The 24,720-nt window shown below is 41.8% G+C and overlaps 1 protein-coding gene across 4 annotated transcripts in view; it reads left to right on the top strand.

Annotated features, from left to right (window-relative positions):
• Positions 1–24,720, top strand: part of Syne1 (spectrin repeat containing nuclear envelope protein 1) — a 461,524-nt gene that overhangs the window by 362,160 nt on the left and 74,644 nt on the right. For all 4 annotated transcript variants that reach the window (XM_041680032.1, XM_041680030.1, XM_041680029.1 and 1 more), the window contains 13 exons: positions 519–715; positions 1,756–1,888; positions 2,263–2,445; positions 4,138–4,287; positions 5,078–5,254; positions 5,822–5,977; positions 12,037–12,192; positions 14,900–15,070; positions 17,749–17,882; positions 18,250–18,454; positions 20,383–20,565; positions 21,286–21,432; positions 23,716–23,870. In XM_041680032.1, coding sequence (XP_041535966.1) covers positions 519–715; positions 1,756–1,888; positions 2,263–2,445; positions 4,138–4,287; positions 5,078–5,254; positions 5,822–5,977; positions 12,037–12,192; positions 14,900–15,070; positions 17,749–17,882; positions 18,250–18,454; positions 20,383–20,565; positions 21,286–21,432; positions 23,716–23,870 — 2,147 coding nt within the window. The remainder of the gene's footprint in view (positions 1–518; positions 716–1,755; positions 1,889–2,262; positions 2,446–4,137; positions 4,288–5,077; positions 5,255–5,821; positions 5,978–12,036; positions 12,193–14,899; positions 15,071–17,748; positions 17,883–18,249; positions 18,455–20,382; positions 20,566–21,285; positions 21,433–23,715; positions 23,871–24,720) is intronic.

The following is a 24,720-nucleotide window of genomic DNA, read 5'->3' as shown; positions in this document are numbered from 1 at the left end:
CCAGGTAAGTTAGACTTATTGACAATAGAATATAGTCGTGAGCTGAAATGAATATCATTGCTCAATGTGGAACCCCATATACAATGGTGATAGATGATAGATAGATAGATATGATAGATAAATAGATATGCATATAGGTAATGGATTGTGGAGCATAGATAATAGATTATAGAATAATGGCAAATAGTCAATATTCTTGGAACAAATGAGTTCACCTCAAAACCATTTTCACCAAACCTCCACCAAGCATGTTTTTAGAGTTTATTTTGGTGTCACACTGTTTTAGAGATAACTAAGCCTGACAGTTGTAAACATATCCAAAGCTCCCGATGAATTTAAAAAGAGAGAACATCTATATTTTAATAAAACCTTTTCAAGATTTCAGGGCTGCAGAGGGAAAATACTGTATGTTTGGTAACAAATAATACCAGTGTTATAAAGATCAGAGAAATTATAATACCCAAGGATCAAAGCTACACCAAGTTAAGCTCTTCATCCAATGTCATCAATTGTTTCAGCATTTAAAATCCAGCCTTAATGAAGACCAGCCCAAACTGTATCAAGTGTTAGATGACGGGAAGCGACTTTTGATGTCTGCCAGCTGCTCAGATCTGGAAAGTCAACTCAATCAACTCGGAGAGCGCTGGCTAAATAATACCAACAGAGTGTCCAAGGAACTTCACAGACTGGAGACCATACTGAAACACTGGACCAGGTACTAGGATGAGTATTTGGCCTGTGTTTTTGATAAGTTCTGTGGTGTATGTCTAAGACTGGTAGATGCTGGGCTTGGAAAAGATGTGCGCATTTAGAAAATGGCACAGTTTGGAAAGTAAAGACAATCAGAGGGTTCCCAGATGGATTCTTATTCTTTTCGATGTGTGATTAAAGCTAGTCAAGTGACTGTCGCCCAATGCTGCCGACTCTGCTGTCCCGCCCTTACCTTGTCTAGTCGCTTGGAAGCCTTAGAGACGGGGCAAAGCTGAGTGAGAGCATTCTCCTCATGGGCCATGGGAAATATCTTAGATTTTCATTGTTGTGGCCTACAGCTGAGAAAAATGGTTTATCAGAAGGAAGATTTGTCTTAACCCACTATTTCAGAGGTTTCAGGCCAAGGTCAGTCAGATCTATTGTTCTGGGTCCTGAGGTAGAATAGTGTGGTAGCAGGAACAAATGACAGAAGAGATATCTCACCTCATAGTTGCCTAAAAGTGTGTGTGTGTGTGTGTGTGTGTGTGTGTGTGTGTGTGTGTGAGAGAGAGAGAGAGAGAGAGAGAGAGAGAGAACCTTTCAAGGACCTCCTTCCACTTCTTAGTCTCCAGTTCTTCTAGATGCCCAGCACCTCCTCACATAGTGACACTAACTGGGGACCAAGCCTTCAATATACATGCCCGGGGGGAATATATAATTCTGAAGTCCTAATGGGAAACAGTCAAGGGAGGCTGTTATTTGGATTTTATTGAATGAAGGACTGTTTCTTCTGTCACCTTTCTTTCAAACAGGTTTTATAATCATGACCCAATATTTCCCAACAGCGTCAGTGCAAGGAGAGAGAAAGATTTTTTTTTCTTTTCAACTTAGCAAAGGGGGTATGGAAGCCCAGGGCAGACTTAAGATATAAATATTAAAAGAAAAGAATTTCTGAGCATCAGCCTTGTATACTTTCCTTCCAAGTCTTTGGGGCTCTCATTTTAACTGACAACAGACAATAGAGACTGAACATTTCACTAATAGACTCCTTAATATGCTTAAAAGGTATCAAAGTGAATCTGCGGACCTGACTCACTGGCTACAGTCTGCAAAGGACAGGCTGGCATTTTGGACTCAGCAATCTGTGACGGTCCCACAAGAACTGGAAATGGTCCGGGATCATCTTAATGCTTTCCTGGTAAGTCTGAGGACTTAGAACACTGGGTCTCATTGTGTTCTTCAGCCTGGACTCATGGAACAGTACACAGCAAGCCGGCAGTCAGCAGACACAGTAAGGAAAGTAAATTATCATAAACAATTCTGAGGTTGACTTTGAGTGACTAGTCTTTATGTGTACAAGTGGGGTTCCAAATTGCTTCTTTCAGTTGGTTTTCGGGCCATGGACCAGCCTCTTTTGAAGGTAAAGGTGTGGTGTGTTTGTCTCCACAGAGCTCCACATGATGGAGCCCTGTGGAAATAGTTGATCTGAGCTCTAGGTTGGTCTCTGTCCTTGAATGGGAAGGTCCAGCTATTTGATGCTAAACTGAACACTGTGACTTTTGTTGTTTTAAGGAGTTCTCTAAGGAGGTAGATGCCAAGTCTTCCCTGAAATCATCAGTCATGAGCACAGGGAATCAACTTCTTCGATTAAAGAAAGTGGATACAGCCGCCCTGCGTGCTGAGCTGTCCCGCATGGACAGCCAGTGGACTGACCTGCTGACAAGCATCCCTGTTGTGCAGGAGAAGCTACACCAGGTACCGAGATAATGCTGGTTTATTTGGTAACAGTTGATTTCCGTCATATGAATGCAAATCAGAGTTGACCAGGACTTGTCTGTTCTCACTGCTGTTGTGCTATGTGTTAAAACTGAATCATTCCACAAACACTTCTTCAGACAGCATTCTTACCAAAGCATTTCTCTCTCTCTCTCTCTCTCTCTCTCTCTCTCTCTCTCTCTCTCTTTCTATGTGGGTGTTGGAAACTTGACTTGAAAACTTTGACCTTCTTTGAACTGACATTTCATAGCTAAAACATAGGCACCTCTTAAAATTGTGAAGATCTATAGCATATGTAGAAGATCTGCCATCTTATAGCCAAGAAGGAAACTGGATCTTCCTCAGTGTGAGAGCAGGCACACATCATTTATGACAGGGCTGCATTCTGATAAATAGGTCCTTGGTCCGATTTGTCATTGTTCAGACATCAGAGTGTACTTACCACAAACCGAAAGATAGACCATAGGCTTCTTTGCTTATGATAACATTTTAGGCCCACCATTGTATATGGGGTTCCACATTGAGCAATGATATTCATTTCAGCTCACGACTATATTCTGATTGTCAATAAGTCTAACTTACCTGGGACATTTTAGTCTTTTTCTCTTTAGCATTCATCAGTGTAGATCAGGTATGATAGATGTTTTTAGTACACACGTCATTTCTCTCCAGTCCAGTGACTATAGTCCTAGCAGGGAGAAGCAATGCCATCTTCCTCTAGCCTTTTAGTACCACATAAAATTAGATTATATACATTTAATTTTATTTGTATTAGGAAGCAAGGTCTTACCTTGTAGCCCTGGGTAGTCCTGGGTTTGTGGTGATCCTCCTGCCTCAGCCTCTGAAAGGGCTGGGGTTATAGGCATAACCCACCACATACCAGACACTGTTGAATCATGAATATGTAAAGAATTTCTTCTGTTCTTGAGAATCCTGATAATTCTGATATGCATACTTGCTTGGTATATGAAGCCAAATTCAGAAATCTGAATTGATCATAAATACTCAGAAAATTAAATCTTAGGAACAAATAGGAGAGTTCCAGAAAGCAGAGAAACTGATACCTTTCGGTGTGTTGTTTTTCTTCCTTTTAGCATTCCTGAGTCATAATACACAGAGATTTTACAGGATAATTAATAGACTACATCTGTTGAATGTTTTGTATTTAAGGTTATTTTTGAAACTCATAAAACTAGCTATAAAGTAAGACTATGTTTTCTTGCTGGTGTTTTGATTAATTAGGTAATATTTATATAGCGTTGATGGTATCAGATGTCGAGTGAGCATTAGGTGATTAGCATTACTGTGCTTGTCTGATGATTCAAACTTCAGAGATCTGAAAAGTATAATGGGTCGCTGCTTCTCTTGCTGTGAAATAGAAATCTGCAAAGGGGTCTCACTGTGGATCGCGACCCCTTTGGGAGTTGAATGACCCTTTCACAGGGGTTACCTAAGACCATCAGAAAACAGGGGTATTTCCATTGCGATCCCTAACAGTAGCAAAAGTACAGTTATGAAGTAACAATGAAAATAATCTTATGGTAAAGGGTAAGCCCAAAATGAGGAACTGTATTAAAGGGCTGCAGCAGTAGGAAGGTTGAGAACCACTGTGTTAACAGAGGTTGGGTCTGAATTCTAGTGCTTGGGACTCACTCTGTCTCAACTCTACAGCTCCAGATGGACAAACTACCCTCCCGCCATGCCATTTCTGAGGTCATGAGCTGGATTGCACTCATGGAAAGTGTAATACAGAAGGATGAAGAGGACATAAAAAATGCAGTGGGTTACAAGGCAATCCACGACTACCTGCAGAAATATAAGGTAACAGACATGGAGCTTTTCATTTTCATTCATGTAGACTTTCATTTGAATGCACTCAGAAACTCCAACCAGGGCTTAGAATGTATGTATCCCAGATACAATAGACAGACAGAGGCCTCCAAAAGTTAAGTGCGTGGAAATGCTAGGTACAGATGCAGTGTGTCAGCTGTTTTTGTATTGTTGTAATAGAGTACCCTGACTACAGCAACTGAGGAAATCAGGATAACAGTCACAGTGGGGACACAGTTTGTAATGGAGGGAAAGGTCTGGAAACAGGAACACAAGGCTGACCAGTCACACTTCATCTACACACAGGAAGCAGAGAGCTAGAGAGCCAGAAGTGGGGTCACACGATCAAACCTCAAAAACTGCCCCCCCCCAAGATGGTCCTCCAGTGAGGCTCTACTTCCCTAAGGTTCTGAAACCTTCTCAGAAAGAAGCATCATGGACTGGGGATCAAGTGTCCAAACACATGGGCCTATGAAAGACATTACACACTCAAACTATAACACACTGAAAGAAAATGAAGTAATTCACCCATTTCTACATATCATGCACATGCTATTTATATATGTGCAATGTGCAATTTTCTAAACATAATGAATGCATATTCCAGTCCCTAACCTTAGTAAGTAGGTCATGTGTAGAAGCAAAGATTGTGTCATTTGGATGACATCACAGGAGTGATAACAGTCACATGTGGGTTTGCAGAGGCTTCCCAACTCCTGGGAACATGCTAAGACTTTTGCACACAGAAGCACGTTGTCTGAGTCTCTTGCCTCTCTCTAAGGGTTTCAAGATAGACCTGAACTGTAAGCAGCTGACGGCGGACTTTGTGAACCAGTCGGTGCTACAGATCAGCAGCCAGGATGTGGAGAGCAAACGCAGTGATAAGACCGATTTTGCCGAGCAGCTTGGAGCCATGAACAAAAGCTGGCAGCTCTTGCAAGGTCGAGTGGGTGAGAAGGTGAGCGAGGTGGCCCATCTTCCTGATACTGATGCGAACCCCAAGAACAGGCTCAGGCTGGCAGGAAAACGTTCCACGAGTGGGGTGTGTGCCTAGATGGAGCATGAGAAGAGTTTCCCACAGTACCCAGAAGGTGACCAAACCCTGGACATCTTTCGTCCTGTTTGTTCTCTTACACACCCTCCCTTCTATGTACATTTCATGGGTCTGATTTTTTTTAAGATGCCCCTTCATTTTTCTTCCTTTTACTTTAGGTTGATTATAGTTTTTTTTTCCTTTACCAATAATTGCCATTGATTGATATTTGGGAAACTTCATTTTCTCATTTATATATGCAGTAGACGGTATTTTAAGAAATTCCATTTTTCACTTTTTTATTGTATCATGCAGGGTTTTGTAAGGCCATTTTCATGCAGTATGTGACACTCTCTACTATAGTCTTTCCCAGATCCTGTTGCTTCCCAAGAACTCTTACTTTGTAAGAAATTGTATTAGGTCATTTTTTTGGTCCCAGCAATTTGATTTTAAAACAAAATTTTTGAAATTTGAGTCTTTCTGTTTGTTTAGATCCAGCTGCTGGAAGGCTTGTTGGAGTCTTGGTCAGAGTATGAAAATAGTGTACAGTCTCTGAAAGCTTGGTTTGAAACCCAGGAGAAGAAGCTGAAACAGCAACAGCAAATTGGTGATCAGACTTCTGTTCAGAATGCCCTGAAGGACTGCCAGGTAACACCTTCAGGCGGCTCCCGGATTTGCCTCACACCTCCAGGCCTATGTGTCGGGGGAGGGCATTGCTGGCTCAAGCGTTATGAGTTAATGCTTTCTTAATAACTGCATCTGTTGACCCTTGCCTTTCATTACATGAGCTGATCAGGTTGATCAGATAGTCATTTTTTGCCATTTGTTTGGTTTTGAATCAGAATCTTGCTATACAGCCAGTGCAGGAGTCCTCTAGCCTCTGTATTCATGGTACTAGGATTACAGTTATGTACCGTGATGCCTTGTTAGGTTGTTTTTCTTCTCCCAACTCTGTCAGGCTTCATCACCTGATTGTAAAGTTTTGAGATTATAGAAAGGATCAACTATTCACATAACTAGACACACTTATGTGTTTATCATAATCCCATACACTGATCATCAGATTTAATACTTACCAATATTTTAGGTATATTTGTACCTATTATTGTACCCAAATTATTCTTAAAGATGTCAATATAGGGACTAAGGGCATAGCTCAGTAGATAAAGTGCTTGTTGTACAAACACAAGGGTCCAGTTGGGTTGGCCAGGACCCAAATAAATTCGAATCAGGTGTGATGGCCCATCTTAAGCCCCCACACAAAGCCTTATAGTTAAGAAAAAAAACATACCATGTGGCCCAAGAATGGTTACATTTTTGAAGCTGTATGAAATTATTAGTTTATTTGTTTTGTTGTTGTTGTTGTTGTTTTAATGGAAGAAAGACATATTTTTATTGGGATTTTAAAAATTAAAGTTATACTTTAAATTAATTATGATTGTCAAAGAACATTTACTTAGTCTCCTACCAACACTAATGATTTACACTTACTTATCCAGTTCTTTTTCTAGGACCCTGCTTTAGGGTTTCTGTTGTTATGAAAAGACACCATGACCACAGCAACTCTTAAAAAGGAAAACATTTAATAGGGGCTCTCTTAGAGTTTCAGAGATTTTGTTTGTTATGGTCATGGTAGGGAACATGGCAATGTCCAGACAGACATAGTACTGGTGAAGGAACTGAGAGTGTTTTTTTTGCAGGCAACAGGAAATGGTCTGAAAGTCACACTGAGGGAAGCTTCAGCAAAAGAGACCTCAGAGCCCGCCCCCACAGTGACACTTCCTCCAACAAGGCTACACCTACTTTAACAATGCCATACCATGAGCTTATGGAGACCAGTTACATTCAAACTACCACATTCCACTTCCTGTCCCTCATAATTTCTTAACAGTTTCATAGTGAAAAATACATTTACTCCAACTTCAAAACTCCCCATAGTCTATCACAGTCTCAACAATGTTTAAAAGTCCAAAGTTTAAAGTCTCTCCTGAGATTTATGCAAACTCTTAACTGGAATCACCTATAAAATTAAAATCATAAAACAGAGTGTATACTTCCAGCTTGAAATAACCCAGGATACATTTTACCATTCCAAAACAAAGGGAAGGGAAAATAGTGAAAAAATTCTGGACCAAAGCAAGACCCAAAAGTAACTGAGCAAACTCCAAATTCTGCGTCTGCACATCTGATGTCAAAATGCTTTTTTGTCTTAGACAAGGTTTCTCTGTGTAATAGCTCTGACTGTCCAAGAACCCTCTCTGTAGACCAGGCTGACCTCAAACTCACAGAGATCCACCTGCCTCTGCCTCCTGGGTGCTGAGATTAAGGTGTGCACCGCTACCACCTGACTTTTTCTTTTCTTTTTTTTAAAAAAATAGTCTCATGTGGTCCAAAATGGCCTCCAAACTCAACATGTTATCAAGGCTGGTCTATAACTCCTGATCCTCCTGTCTCTGTTTCCTAAATGCTGGGGTTACAGGTGTGCACCCACTCTGATCAGTGAGAAGCACTTTTAATTAACATTGCTGAATGCCTTTCATCAGAAGATGGATTTATAAAAGATGGAAAACCAAATATGCCCGTCAACTGCTTTTGTTGAATTTTGCATTTTTTAGGAGGCTGGAGGTACTTCCAAATTAGACCATAAATTCTAAAATCTGAAAAATAAGTCAGCATTTCAAAAATTCGCTTTTAGGGTTGAAAAGGATAGTTTTGCTGATCCCTCAAAGTTCAAACATTTCCACTAATTTTAAAAGGCAGCCCGTACATGCTAATGAGTGCTTCCCAGTCTCATGGCCAAGGTCACTGTATTACTGAAAGCTTGCTTGTTGGCGTTCTCTTTGAAGTTTGATCCTGTAGCCATATTAGCCCTTCTTTTTCATCCCTTTCTTCTCTTGTTTTCTCTTCTTTAAAACAATTACCTTATTTATCTCTTTCTCTCTTTCTCTCCCCCTCCCTGTGTGTGTGTGCATGCTCTCAGAGGCTAGAATTGGGCCTTGCACCCCCTGGACCTGGAGTTGTAGGTACTTGTGAGCTACCTCTCATGAGTGAGCTGGGAACTGACCCCCAGGCCTGTGGAACAGCAGTTCTCTTAACCACTGAGCTATATCTCCAGCCCCATTGTCTCTTTCTCACTAGTTTTTTCTTCTCTTTAATGCTCTTTTTCTATTTTGATTTTATTCCTATATATGTCTTCTTTTTAGTAGGGAGACACATTGATGTCTGAAAAATATTGCAGAAGTTTAGCCAAATTTTATTGCCTGTGGCACGTAAGTCTCAAGTTCCCCGAGGGTCACTTCAGGCAATTTCAAAGACAAAACTTGCATTGTGGTTTAAAGAACTCTATGCCGATGCCAATTCATGAAAAGCCATTTCCTTCGAACCTGAAAGACCAGCGAGGAGCCCACACAGTTGTTTGGGGACAGTATGTATAAATCACAATAGCCTAACTGTCGGGTCCTAATTGGCAGTTCTACAAACTTTGATAAAATTTATTGTCATTTTTGAGAAATTGTTTCTTTGGCCCACAGCAGGAAATTCAAACCAGGGTACTTAAATCAGTGACTGGATTCAGGGTTTGTTTTGTTTTAAAAAGCTTGAATACTTTTCCAGTCTCTTTTGGAGGTGATTTATTGATTGAATGCAATATAAAAACTGATATTTGTGAATTAATCCAACTTGGGAATAATTTATTATTACAGAAATATTAGGATTGGCTTTTGTTTCAATTGATCAGAACTAGAGAATTTTTAAGAAAAAATATTATGGAAAGGCAAACACACCTTTATGCAGAAATGTCTTTCAGTCCTGCTTCACTCCTGGGTTGGGCCCAGGTACAGCCAGCTCTTCTGAGATGTGTAATCCACAAACCATACATTCAGTATTACTTTCTGAGCAGGTTTACCACTCTGAATGACTGAAGATATATTTAATTCTAACATTTAAATTTTAGGATCTTATAGGAAGGATTGCTATGGGTCTCTATTATTTACTAACATGTAAAATATAATTGTGTACTGCATATTAAATATGAATTGGGATGATCATGCATGGTTATTTATAACTTAGGAAAATTACAGAAATATCTTAACCTCTTTGCTCATGTTCTCACTCCTCCCACTCTTCAGCTGCACTTTGGGAGCTCAGCCCAGTGCTTTGCTGAGGGTCTCTGCCTCTGTTTCTATCAGTTGCTGGATGAAGGGTCTATGGTGACATTTAAGAAAGTAATCAATCTGACTACAGGACAAAGCCAGTTTGGGCACCTTCTCCTCTGTTACCTTGGATCTTAGCTGGGGTCATCCTTGTGGTTTTCTGGGAATTTCTCTAGTGTCAAAATATCTTTCTCTGCTCTCATCTCTGTCCTTCCTCCATCTCAACTATCCCGTTCCCTCAAGTTCTCCTCCTCCTCCCCTTCTCCCTTCACCCACTGAAACAGTTTGCTTGAGCTAATGGGAGCTCCCCAACTCCAGCTGAACAGGGAAGGATACAGCATAGGATCAAACTAAACCTTCTGAATGTGGGTGACAGTTGTATGGCTGGAGCATACTGCAGGGCCACTGGCAGTGGCACTAGGATTTATCTCTACTGTTTGTACTGAACCCATTCTCTTTGGATGGATACCTTGCTCAGTCTGGATATAGTAGGGAGGGCCTTGGACTTTCCCTAAAGCAAAGTGCCTTACCCTCTCTGATGAGTGGATGGGGGATGGGCTAGGGGGAGAGTAGGTGGAGGGACTAGGAGGAGGGGAGGGAATGGGAACTGGGATTGATATGTAAAATGAAAAAAAAAAGATAGTTTGCTTTCTTTTTAAAAAAATAAATTATAAAAAACCCTAAAAAAGAAAGAACTATCTTAAAATGTAAAATTAATTACATTTTCTATACTGAGTAAAGGAAGTATTACCTCAGTAATCATTAGCTTCCACGCCATTGATTATCGACACTGTCATAATATTGACAAAAGCAGAGATGAGAGGATGACATCACAACAAAAGCATTTACATAAGTACATGAAAATCAGCACAGTATTTGTACTTAATTTAGTGGAGACGTCTCACAAACGCCTAACAGCTACTCAACTACAATATTTTTATTCTTATATGAGTCACTGAGTTGGTAAAATGTTTATCATATGGTCATTACGGATCTAGGTTTAGATCCCTGACCTCCATATAAAAGCTGGGTGCGATAGTGTCTGGAAAGACGGAGACAGGAGGATCCTTGGGACTCACTGGCTGGCCAGTTAGAACCAGTCTGTGAGTTCCAGGTATAGGAAAAGACTCTGTGTCAAAATTTGGGGAAGACACCCCAAACTGACCTGGCTTTTGTATTCACACACTCATGTGCATGCATATAACCCCACAAAACAACTAAAATTTGGATCAATCGAGAGGAAGGACAAGTATTTTTCTTGCACAGTTAATTTTCTCTGAGCGTAAAATATTTTTTGAAATTGTCTCCTTTCTAACCTCAAGGGTTTTCAGATTCTTATATGAATCTGAGATATGTACCTGAATCTGAGAATGTGACCAACCATGTCTTCATACCTAGTTTACCATATTGCCCCAATATGAGATTCACATCCCTCCACAGACCTGGGTTTAGAGGGCTCCCCACAGGCACCTGGCAATAAAAAGCCCCACGTTCCACTGCAGCCCTCAGCAGCATTGTAACCCCAAAGAGGTTGAATGGCCCAATTTCCCGCTTCTGCATTTATTGAAAAATGTTGAAGGCAATGCCATGTTGTTTCACTGTGCCCCAGTGGCGTTCAGATATGAGTTGGGTGGGATTGTAATGTACGCTTTTTGCTTTTATATAAATCAACTATTTTTATGTGTCTAAATGTTTTGCTTGCATGTATATCTGTCCACAATGTGCACACCTGTGCTATTATCGAAGGCCAGAGGAGGACTTTGGATGCGGGTTACGTATGTGTGTGAGCCACAATGTGGGTGCTGAGCATCGAACCCAGGTCCTCTGGAAGAGCACTCAGTGCTTTTAACCACAGAACCATGGCCCCAGACTCCTATAATGTATGATTTAAGAATGAGCCCTGAGCCTTTTCTCATTTTACTTTTCTTTTTTGAACATTTTCGTCTAACAGCCATAAAAAGCACCTTCCAAAGAGAATTGAGAATTTAAGATACGAAGAAGCCTGTAGCCTTTCAGAGTCACAGATGATGAGAGTACTGGAGAAAGAGAAGATAATAGTGATTCTCCTCCAGTCTTTAGTTCCCCCATTTGAAGAAATTGAGACTCAGTAAAAGTTCCTCACTTACAGAGCGACACAGGCTAAAGGGAAACAAAACTATGCCTGAATCTCAGGTACACCCGTTAGATCACGTGACTTTAAAACATCGGCGTGTTTGGGTTTCCGAATATAATCATGTTACAATTTCGGAGATGTATTTCTTCCCTTCCAACTTTTTGAAAAAGGTATATAATGACATTTCTTTATCTGGCGGATGATCAGATTTTATATTTTTCAGGTTATGCTAATTTACTATGGATAAAAAGCCTATCTTTTTTTTTAACATTTAAGTATAGGAGGAAGTGTCACTGTACAGACCATCTTTTGAGAATGGTAATCTTTTTGGATTAGTGGCAGGGTTTTAGCACATGAAGCTATAATGACTCAATTTCCGTGCACCCTGGAGTTCCATAATAGAACAATTTAAAATAACTATATATATTTTTTTAATCTTTCAGGAACTGGAAGATTTGATTAAAGCAAAAGAGAAGGAAGTAGAGAAAATTGAGCAGAGTGGACTTGCATTGATTCAGAACAAGAAGGAGGAGGTCTCTGGCAGTGTTATGAGCACCCTGCGGGAACTCAGCCAGACCTGGGCTGGTTTAGACCACTTGGTAAGCTTGCTCCCGAGACCCAGCTCCTGCTCCTGCAAAACTCAGGGCTGACATTTGCTGAAAGCAACCGAGTAAATAATTATCAGATCTCTCCATCACCCCTGGGTATCGTTGAGTCTGTTTCATTAGTGTCCTTGAATTTCTGGTGTTTCCTGTAATACACATTATTATAAACGTTCCTCTCTTAATTGTACCCACCCTCATAGTCATAGATACCATCTAGGGACAAACAGTTCTCCAGGGAGACTGGCCACATCTTTAGTTTCTTCTAGACTTCTAAATAGAGACAGGAAGAGAAACCTGTGACCAGCAGGCATTTCAAACTCCTATGCCTAAAGTGAGTCATAGCTTCCCCCACAAACCTACTCTTCCTACCGTCTCAGTTGCTAGCAATGCTGCCACGCCAGTTGCATGGGTAGAAATCTTTTGCAGCCATCCTGCACTGCTTTCTTTCTCTCACACCCATACCTAGTTCATCAGAAAATATTGGCAGATACACTCCCAGAATAGATTGGAATCCAACCCATCTGTGTAAGTAGCACCCTGATTTACGTTCCTGCCATCTCTTGCTTGGATTATTTCCATGGTCTCTTAAGCGATCAGTATCTCAGCAGAGCCTGTTTGAATAAAGTCACATCAAGACATCCCCATGTTGAAAATCCTGCAATAGCTTCTGGTCTCAGAAGGATTGAAACCAGAGCTGGGTGTTGACCCGGTTTCCCACTGTCTCTCTGACCCTGCAAGGTCATTTTGCTTTAGACACATTGGTCTCACTCTCTTCTTGGGCCCAATAGGCACGCCCTGTGCTCAGAGACTTCGGCTTGCCTGCTCCCTTCTACTCACATACTACATCATTCCCTTGTGTGTTTCAGTCTCTGTCAGTAAAATAGAATCTCTACAAAGAGACTTGATAATGCCCTCAGTGGTGTGCTGAATCTTCCAATAAGAAAAGGATGACAATGAGTACCATGTCTCACTATGTAAGGTCACAGTGATCCCCATTCCATCAGAGTCTGAGTGCTTAGTTATCCACATCTTACACACTGGAGCGGAGGGCAAACAGCTGAGGGCACGTGTGCACACACATATGCATGCACCTACGCACACATGCATGCATACTTGCATGTATACACACATTTGCATGCACGTACAATACGAATATGCACACATAAGCATCTATACATGCACACATGCACATACACACACCTGCATCCACACACACATGCACACACACGTGCACATCTACACTCCTCACATGCACACACATCCACACACAAATGCAAACAGAAAGCAGAGGGACATGGGCTGGAGAGATGAGGAAGAGACGTGGGGAGTGAATGTCGTCGAGGTACAGGCATGTGCTTGAACAGAAATGTCCAACAACTCCTACCCTCCACGGGCTCTACTCCAGACCAGCCTTCCATTTTAGCCACAGATTATCTTTGGCATAGCTTTAAATCTGTTCTATTTTATGCATTTCTATAAATCACCGCAAAGGCTCGGGACCGACTTGCCATATTATCATCAATTACGCATTTCTCCCATTGGAATATGGCCTCGTGAAAAACAAACGGGGATGCAGAGAAGAAGCAGGCTATGCAGAACGTTCACTGATCACCTTCCCTCAGCTGCAAGGCTATTTTATGACTCTTCAGGGCAGCCCCACCCCCGCCCGCACCTGTGGCCTGGACCTTACATCTGAGGCATCACTTTCTTTGTCCTGTGGCCCATCAGATAGCATCCCAATGGGTTTCAACATTTTCCCTTTATGTTGAGAAACAAAGCAGAGAAAGCAAATGTAGATTGATGCATATGGTCTCTTCCTTTAATCACTCATCGCTGCACTTACTCCATAGCCAAAGGACCATGTTTAGGTTAGTAACGACCTGCAGAAGTCCAAAGCTGATAAAGCGTTGGAGACCAAAGTCAAATGCTCTCTGGTGCCAGTAAATCCAGAGGAGGAATGTGTGCGGGAGTGTCGTTTCTGTAGTCACAGCCAGCATGCTGCAGAGATACTTGCATGCCCGTGTTCATTGCTGCACGTTCCCAGTAGCTAAGTTATGGATCCATCCTGCATGTTGGTCAACAGATGAATGGATGAGAAAGCTAGCATGTGTATACAGAATTTTGTTGATTCCTAAAGATGAATGGAGTTGTATCATTTGTAGGAAAATGGATGAAGCTAGACATAATCATATTAAGAAAAATAACCCAGATTCAGACATAGATCACGTTTTTTTTGTTTGTTTTTGTATACGAAACCTACATTTTATATTCATGCATATATAACATGTATTTAGAAGGGGACTGTTGGGAAGGGGAAGGGGACTAGAGGAAGGCATGTACAGGGGAGGGTGGGTGAGCATCAGGATGGTCAAGGTGCATACAGACATTAACACAGAGGTCACCATAAAACCCATCCATTGTTTGATATAAGAAATATACACTATTTCAAAAATGTAAAGTTAGTCCTTTGGGGCTAGAGGGGTGGCTCAGCAGTTAGGAGAACTTGTCTATTTCTCAGAGGACTCAGGGTCAGCGGCGAACACCCACATTGGACAACTCACAACAGCCTGTAACCCCGGTTCTTTTGTTCTCATCTGCTCTTGGTGCCTGAAGTCCCAGTGCAGTACTTCAGGAGCTAATGTTCTCTGTTCCATCATACTGTATCACACGTAGTTACGACAAGCGTTGTTCTTTCCTACAGGTTGGAGAGTTAAAGATGCAGCTGACGTCAGTGCTTGCCCAGTGGGGCCACCACAAAGCAGCCTTGGATGAGATCAACAGTCATATCATGGAGGCCAGATACTCTCTGTCCCGATTCCGACTGCTGACTGGTTCCTCTGAAGCTGTTCAAGTTCAGGTCGACAATCTTCAGGTAATAAAAGGTTTACTGCATCTTAACATTGTTTTTCATTAAGGAAAACAAGAAATTAGCAAGCAGAAAATATCATTCTAAAGTATTATCTTATATTCTTTGCGTTTAATGATTTAAAATATTAATTTCCTTGCTTTATTTTAACTTAATCAAGCATGCCTGTGGGTAGCAAATACGGGATTAGCTGATCTAGAAATGGATTTGAACATCCTGTTAAGTAAATTATATGTATGTTTTTCTGTGATGATCGGCTACCCAAACCTATTTCCTTGACCCACTGCCATCACCATTTATGTCGTCCCTTTCTTTCCGTAGTCTGCCTCTCCCAATATCTTCTAAGAAACTAGACAACAGAAAAGGAAATAGACAAGGTGTAAACATTTCAACGCTAGTTTTCAGACTGATCGGTAGAATCCCATCAGCCGAGCCCTTGACGGCACCATCCTCTTACCGGAACTCACTTGTTTGATTTCCTGTGTCTCTGTCCACACCATAGTCTCCAAGAATACACTTGATGCTGTCTGTCTTAAATCCAGCTCAGGCTCACGTCTGGGGTCACTGCTCTCAGGTCCATGACCTGTGTCTTCACCATCTTCACCACTTTGCTTACCCTGGCACTGTGCCCTACTGACCCGTAACTGTTCATCCTTCCTGGCTAAAATACACAGGCCGTGGACTGAGAATGGGCCCTCAAGGGACGGGGTTCACAGCATGGGCCTTCTTACATTTAGCTGACATCCCTGGCTTGACACCTGCATTAATATATCACTGAGGTCCTAAGTTGACTTTCATAAGGGAATGACTTTTGAGGGTAGATTTATTAGTGTAGTATGTAAATATTTTTTTAAGACTTGTTGCAGATTCTAAGAACCCAACCATTAAAACTCAGGTTGGGCATAGTAAATTTAAAACTACATTTAAAAAAAAATTGGAGAACTTTAAAAATTACTATATTCTACATTTAATACCTGAAATTTGCCTCAAGATAGGGACAATTTAACAGACTTTTCCTTGAATATTGCAATATTGAATATTGCAAGCAAATCAAAACTGGTAAACAGTACTATACTTTATAGCCTACTTCTCTTCTACTAGAATTGAGGCTATCATTTAAACAATATTTCCAGGAAAACATGGCCCAGAGGCATTAGGCTGGGTCTCATCATGTAGCTCAGAGTAACGTGGAACTCACGATTCCCCTGCCTCAGCTACTCCAGTGCTGGGATTATGGGTATGTGATGTTGTGCCTGGTCCAGAGAAACATCTTTCTTCTAGTTTCCCCCCTGGTGCTCAGGAGAAGATATCACCACGCTTTTCTAATAAATTTTTAAGTGACATCAAAAGTATAAGATGCAGTATTATTAACCACAGTCACCGTTCAGTGCATGAAGATGGTGAGGGGAAAATTCTCTTGCTTAGAGGAAACTATTCTCTGTGGAACATCTCTCCTTTCATTACCAGCTCTCTCTCATACCTCTTGTAATCATCAATCTACTCTGTTTCTGCATGTTTGATAGTTCTAGACCAATGGCTCTCAATCTGTGGGTCGTGATACCCTTGGGGGTTGAATGACCCTTTCATAGAGGTTGAATAAAACTATCTATATATCAGATATTTACATTATGATTCCTAATAGTAGAAATATTACAGTTACGAATAGCAATGAAAATAATTTTGTGGTTGGGGATCATCATAACATGAGGAACTGTATTAAAGGGTTGTAGTATCAGGAAGGTTGAGATCCACTGCTCTGATCTAAAGTAATTAAGTATGTGAGGTGATGATGTGTTGAAGGAGGCCACTTTGGCTCTTGTTCATTTCCCGGCTGCCCAGACCCCTGAAATAATCACACAGAAACCATATTAATTCAATCACTGCATGGCCCATTAGCTCTAGCTTCTTATTAGCTAACTCTTACATGTTAGTTTAACCCATTTCTATTAATCTGTGTATCACCACATGGCTGTGGCTTACCCAGTAAAGTTTCAGCATCTGTCTCCAGTGGGGGCTACATGGTTTCTCTCTGCCTCCTTTCTCCCAGCATTCAGTTTAGCTTTCCCCACCTACCTAAGTTCTACCCTATCAGCCCAAGGCAGTTTCTTTATTAACCAATGGTATTCACAGCATACAGAAGGTAATCCCACATCAATGATGTGTTCATTAGGTTATTTAATTATCCAACAATATAAACAGGTATGAATAAGTTTAACCAGTTATCCAAAATGATTGTTCTGTGGGTTTGTACACTTATTTTCTACCAATTAAACATAAAAACATCGGAAAGTCTTTGCATGAGATAGAATTTAGAGGTGATCTATGGAAAAGCTGCGATTTGATGTCATACTCATCAATCACTCTAGATGTTTAATGACACAGAGGCCTGGGCATTGAGCATCAAAAGGAGCCACCGTGTGGGAGACAGCACCCGGACCACGGCTCCAGCTTCCTTCCTAGACAAGGAGGACATCCTCTGTGAATTTTTTAAGAAGAGTTCACGCATTAGCATAAGAGAGCTCAATTGCTGTGGTTCTTCTTTCAGAACAGGATTATAAGATAGGGACAACTATCTTGTTAAAAACAGTGAACCAACACATGCATGCCCATGACACCAAACTCTTCCAAATTTGCTTATAGAATTTAGTTCCTGTTTGTCATTGTGGGACTCTTTCTTTGGGCAGAATCTTCATGACAGCCTGGAAAAGCAGGAAGAGGACTTGAAGAAATTCAGCTCCATTACCAACCAGCTGTTGAAGGAGTGTCACCCACCCGTGACAGAGACACTCTCCAGTACCCTGCAGGAAGTCAATATGAGGTATGGAACAGGCTAATTTTGTTCTTATTGTAAATATGATACAGTTAAAACCTCTTGACATTTTCAGTTGTCTATCTCTAGAGTCCATCGTACCAATGTTTTGGTGTTTTACAAAATGAATTCAATGAAAAATAGCCAACAAGAAGACACTTAGGAAGGATGAGGAATGCTCTCCACCCAGCAAAGATAATTTTCATCCCCTTGAAATACGGGTGTGACCTACTAATCTTCATTGTGTTAAATAAACATGAGCCATTGCATTGTGGTGTCCATAGTCTCATGAGCCAGGATCAAGAGAAATAAAATAGTAAGTGAGGGTGTTTGGTGAGAGATGGTACCTGCCCTAACTGCTCACTGCTGCTCGTAGATGGAATAACTTACTGGAAGAGATCGCCGAACAGCTCCACGCCAGCAAGGCACTCCTTGTGCTCTGGCAGAGATACAAGGATTACACGAAGCAGTGTGCCTCCGCCGTCCAGCAACAAGAGGATCGAACCAGTGCACTGCTGAAGGCAGTCACTAACAAGGACATCGCCGATGACGACGTCACCAAGTGGATTCAGGATTGCAATGTATGTCCAGGAACTTGTTTGGGACTTGCACAACCCGATGTCCTTCAGTGTCACAGGCTTACTGGGCTGGTATAGCTCCGTGTGAGCTTTGAGGCCTTCTGAATTTGTGAGACAGTTGATCCCCAAATCACCACCCTATTTACTAAAGGGTGTCGCTAGTCTTACAGAGCCTTCCATACGTATTTAACGCTTGTGAGTTGCTTCCCGTGATTTCAGTTTTAAAAATGGGTCATTTTTCCCCTAATGGAGTATATCCGTGGAGAAAATGTAGGTTATCTGTCTGTACTGAAACAGTCACTGTAAGATGTAACCATATGGGGAAATCACGCCTTTAAATAATCCACTATTAAAGGTATCATTCACTTAGATTTGTGATCTGCTGCGGTACACCTAGACAACAGCTCCATTCAGGAATTTAACAGCGCAGAGAAGTCTGTCTCAGCTACACTTTTTAATAGCTTTCAAATGATTCTCTTTTCCACCGGAGCTGCCAGTAACCTACTTAGGGCTTTCAAGAAAGGCCTTCTCTTCTTCCATCCATTACTTGGCTCTTATTGTTTGTCCTTATTTGTCTTTATTTTAATGATCTTTGTTGCAGAGATCTTAAGAGCTTTCCCAAGTAGTCTTATTAAAGTAGTCAAGTTATAAAAACTACACAAACACAAGCTTGCACCATCTGTTTAAACAAGGATTTAAAGTGACAGGCTATTATTTACAGTAAAGATAATCTTTGTTTCTGCTGACATAGTTTATCTTTCAAGAGCTGTCATTTTTGGTGTTCCCGAATAGAGGCACAATTTTCTTTTCTATGAGTGTCAAGGTTAAAGGAGCCCTTTGCCCTTCTCTCCGAGGAAGCACTGTCCAGGCAGGGCAGAATCTGCGCTCTCCCTCCTGTCTAAGTGGGACCCCAGCCGTCAGCAGGAATGGAACTACGTGATATGGTACTACACCATAGGGCCCAGACACAGGGACTCCCCTTTGACTCATGGTTATGAACATACAGTTGGACTTCTTAGAAACACGGCTGGAGGTGCCATGGAAGTAAAGGTGGACAAGGTCCTTAGTCCTGTCCCTCTGAACCTTCTCTGCCAACTACACCTCACTGGCACGCTAGTCCTGTTGTAGTTGCAATAGGTGACTGTAGCTGGACAATGCCCAAGGCTTTTGTAAAAATAATCAGGAAAGGCAAAATGCAATAGTTTTTCAGTTTGAAGCAATTATATTAACATATATACATTTACATATACATTCACATATATATTTACACATGCATTTACTTATTCATTTACATGTATAAAGCAAGGAAAACATGATCTACGGTTTCTAGTAACTGTCTCATCTAGTGTACCATGGTTTCTGTCCTCTCGTTGCTCTTTCTTTTCTGTTTCTCTCTCCATATGTATCCTCTCACACACTCCCTCCACCCCTTCCTCCTTCCTTCCCTCTCTTCTTCCTTCTCCATCCTTTCTTCTTTTCTCTCCCCTTTCTCTTCTCTTCTTCACTTCCCCTTTCTTTTATTCCTTGGTTTGGTTCTTTCTTTCTTTTCCTTATTTATGTATAATATTTGCATTTCTCTGAAGTCCTATAATGAGCTTATGTAGCTTCTATTATAAGCACTCTGCTTTTTTCCTGGAACTAGAGATAGGTGTTTGTGTACTAGGCAAGTATGCAACCACTAAATTGCATCCCCATCCTAACCAGAAGAGTGCTGTGTGTGTGTTACATCATATGTATAAACTGTTAGTACACATAATTCATACTTTTTAAAAATTATAACCAAACCATGACTACTTTTCTAAGGTGAAGGCATTTAATGTAATGAACACACAGGATCTTTCCTACCTACATGTGTGACCCTCTGCCAAAGCTGATGCCACCGAGGAGGACATGTCACAGGCTTCACAATGTGTGCCTCTCTTCTCGTTTAGGACCTTCTCAAGGGACTGGGAGCAGTCAAGGACTCGCTTTTGGTCCTCTGTGAGCTAGGAGAACAGCTGGGGCAACAGGTGGATGCTTCAGCAGCCGCAGCCATTCAGTGTGAGCAGCTCTGCTTCAGCCAGCGCCTGAGCGCCCTGGAGCAGGCGCTTTGCAGGCAGCAAGCAGTGTTGCAGGTAGGGAGCTGGTGGTGAACGTGTTCTGGACTGGAGATTTCTATGTCTTGGGGGAGAAACACGGGAAGCAGATTCTTCAGTGCTGTGGTGACATTTCCTGTAATGCTAAAACATAAGAAAGAGGAAGGAAGGAAGGAAGGAAGGAGGGAGGGAGGGATGGAAGGGGGAGGGAGGGAGGAAGAAAGGAAGGAAGGAAGGAGGGAGGGAGGGAGGAAGAAAGGAAGGAAGGAAGGAAGGAAGGAGGAAGGAAGGAAAAAACGAAGGAAAGAAGAGAGAGAGAAAAAAAATCAAACTTAGAGATCCCAGTGGAGTCAAGGAAAGGTGGCTGGTTTTCACTGTTCCCTACAACTTGCTTTTAAAATTGGTTTAGTTTAGCAGGTCAACCCCTAAATCATACCCACTCTCAGAGTACTCCCAATGAACCAACAGTAAGTAGCTTCAATGGTAATTTTATATGGGTTTAGTAGCCTTGAGCAAGAACAGAAATACTTCAAAAATGCTTTATTTGTATTTAATAGCTTTAATTGGCCATTAGGAAATACTACACAGAAACAAACAAGAAAACCTACATAAATGAGGAAGAAAGGATCCCTCTTGCCTCACCGTTTTAGGAATAGCATCTCATGGAGGAACATTACAGTTGTCTCTTGCCCTCTTGCTCGCTTTCATAAAAATACCCATCTGTTTCACTACAATGCCAGTCTGTTCTTGACAACATAGGCTGGAGTTGTTGACTATGAGACATTTGCCCAGAGCTTAGAGGCCCTGGAGGTGTGGATCGTGGAAGCCGAGGACATCCTCCAGGCTCAGGATCCCACTCACTCGTCCGACCTCTCCACCATCCAGGACAGAATGGAAGAACTGAAGGTGAGTGTGCGCAAGCTTCCTTCCAGATCGTACCCTCAGAATCCTCAAGAATCTCAAGGTCAATTCACTGCCAACCACTTCCTTCGAGACCCCCACCGACATTCGCCCAGCTCTTCCCTGTCTCTCTGAGAGGAAAGAACTGTGTGCTGTGATGAGTTCCCCTGCCAGAATCAGTCCTTGGGGACCACCTCAGCCCTCTTTTCCTCCCCCAGTCCCACCACGCCTATCATAGCCTCTAAGTTCCCATGCATCCAGCACCACGTCTCTAATCTGATCCCCTCCCAGGCCAGCCTGCCCTGTTTCAGGCTGGGATGCGTACCTTAGACCTTGCGGTCTACGCCGTCCCATCCCCTTTCTCTCAGCTACTGAGAGACCTTCGTCTTTAAAGTTCTTCTGAATTATGTAGACTCAACCAGCCTATATCATTTCCATATGAAAGCATCACATCGATCCCATAACTGTTACGGTACACTTTGTTAATTAATAATATTAATACAAGTTTTAAAAGGAAAAAGATCTTATTGGATTACCAATAATTTTGAATTTTACATAGCTAAAAATTTAAAATGTAGTAGACTTGCAAATTGTGTCATGTATCCTCTTCCCTAAAGTCCTCCATGTGGGGCCCAGGGAGATGTGCTGGTCACATAATCTTGAGGACCTGAGTTCAGATGTGTAGTACTAATGTAAAAAGCTGGCCATTCCATCATATGCCTTATGGCACCCATGGAGCAAAGACAGAAGGGGTTCTGGGGCTTGCTGGTTATCTCATCCGGTTAAATTGGTGTGCACCGGGTTCAGTGAGAGGCCCTATCTCAAAAAATAAGATAGAGAGCAATTGAAAGAAAAATTAACTCTTGGTATTGCCTGGTTTCTGGTCTCTATATGCACATACATGCGTGTGCACCTGTGGCTAACCACATAGATACATGCAAACAAATCCTTCAGTGTGTTTCTAGTGCTCACAATGACAAAGGCCATCATTATGGACCAAGGCTGGCATCACTTGGCCTCCATCTTTCCCAAGGTCCCCTTCTTGCATCACTATTCATCGACTTCTCTGACCACTGAAGCCTTGCCACTTCAGTGTCTGTGTGACTGGGATTTTTACTTTCTGGATTTTCATCTTCAATGGCTCTGTCTCCTACAAACCCAGTGGACTCATGACGATTTTGGCCAGTGAGACTCTCTCAAGGAAATCTACCCTCTATCTGGAGGATCAGGCTTTCCAGGACAAACTTTTTTGAATGACACAGTTCTAAGCCATGGTTTGTCATGACTTAGGTTGGTGGGAGTGGATGGTTTCCTCTGTGCTTCCTCCTGTTGGAGCAGTAACGTTCTCCCTGTCAGAGCATAAGAAGAAGAACCAGGTTATATTAGGCCTGTGGATGCTTACCCATGGAAATTCTACCATCAAGTGCTCAGATCATTGGCTTCAATAATCAGGATGATATGCTTCTTTATGGATCATGAACCTTTCAAAGAGCATGCAGTGAAAAGACACACACACACACACACACACACACACACACACACCCTGTCCAAGGGGACTGACAAGTTCTGCTTTCTGTAACTGGTTGTCTAGATAGGAACAAGAATCCACATGGAAAATAGACATTTACTTTGTTTGAAGTCCTGATTATTGTTTGTCTGGGGTTTCCCAACCCAAAGATATGAAACTGATGGTCTTGGCCAGTGGATAATCTTTTCAAAATCTGGGTGAGCCATGTTTCTTCTAGCAAAGGCTCGGCAACTTCTCTGTACCTGGGTCTACCACTTTGAGCCACTTGCTTGCTTCTTGTCCCTCTCTCTCTTCATCATTAGAAAGGGAACTATAGTGGTCCTTACCTCATGAGATTTCTTTTAAGAATAAAACGAGTGAATCCTTGTAACCCTATTAACAGTACTTATTCACCCAGCAGCTATATCGCAATTGTTATTGAATAAAAAGGGTGTATTACCATAAATCAATTAAGTTTAATGAGTATGCAATGAACTTTTCAGTCACCAGCATGATTTCTATCCTCTCCTGTTCTGCATAGAGGAAACCATCCTGTAAATAAGATAGTACATGTGAGCTTCTACTGTCCATCAAAGGATATGAGTAGCAGGACAGCCTGAGGAGATCAGGGCAGGTGTCTCTCCGGAGATTGTGCCTGGCCCTGAGGAACTCTGCAGACCAAGAGAAAGCCTTCCTGATGTCAGACCTGCACGGTTCACAATAAAGATAACCCCAGCCTTTCCTGAGAAGGTGCTGAACTTGCTTTTCAATGTCACCGGCAGGGACAGATGCTAAGGTTTAGCAGCATGGCTCCAGATTTAGACCGTCTCAATGAGTTGGGGTACCGGTTACCCTTGAATGACAAGGAGATCAAGAGGATGCAGACCCTGAACCGCCAGTGGTCTCTGATGTCTTCTCAGACCACAGAAAGATTCAGGTGAGGTGACGTCTGGATCACTTCAGTAGTTTCTGTGTGTTTCGTGCTGCTATGACAAAAATGCCGCAGACTGAGATACACACGTGTGTGTGTGTATCTATCTATCTGTCTGTCTGTCTATCTATCTATCTATCATCTATCTATCTATCATCTATCTATCTATCATCTATCTATCGTCTATCTATCTATCTATCTATCTATCTATCTATCTATCTATCTATCTATGTCTCTATGTCTCTCTCTATCTCTATCTCTATCTATATATAAAACAAGGGTATATTGTCTGACAGCCATGGGTCTGGGAACACCAATGCTAAGGTGCCAAGAGGTTTGAGTCTCTAGTGAGAGCTGCTCTCTTGCTGTTCCTCAAGACCTCCAGAGGGGGGAGGGGACCACCTGTTCACATGGAAGAAACCCCAAGCACAGCGGGGAGGGAGGGCCTCACATGGGGGAGGGAGGGCCTCGCATGGGGGAGCCTTTGAAGCTCCCACCTTTGGAATACTGTCACATTGACCTTCAATTTGAACACAGGAATTTCAAAGCCGATACATTCAAACTACATAACCAATAATATCAGGAGACTATGAATTCATTATATATTTGTGTATACACACACATATGCAAAGTCTAGAATTTTCCAGCAATAACAAAAACTCAAATTGTAATTTCCCATGTCTATAAATTTTATCCATGTTTTAACCGTAAATATTGTTTTGAATGAGATCCTATTCAAAGGGTAAGTATAGTTTTAAGCATTCAAAAAGTTCCTATTTTAAATGTTGATGATTTGGGGATTTTAAAACTTTATCGCCCAACATGAAATCTTTGTAGTGGTCTGACAGACACTGAG

Source organism: Microtus oregoni, unplaced genomic scaffold (genome assembly GCF_018167655.1).
Source record: "Microtus oregoni isolate MIOR12 unplaced genomic scaffold, Mior012 000033F_ref0000390, whole genome shotgun sequence".
In the NCBI taxonomy this organism is placed as follows: domain Eukaryota; kingdom Metazoa; phylum Chordata; class Mammalia; order Rodentia; family Cricetidae; genus Microtus; species Microtus oregoni.
This window is presented reverse-complemented; position numbering and strand designations above follow the sequence as displayed.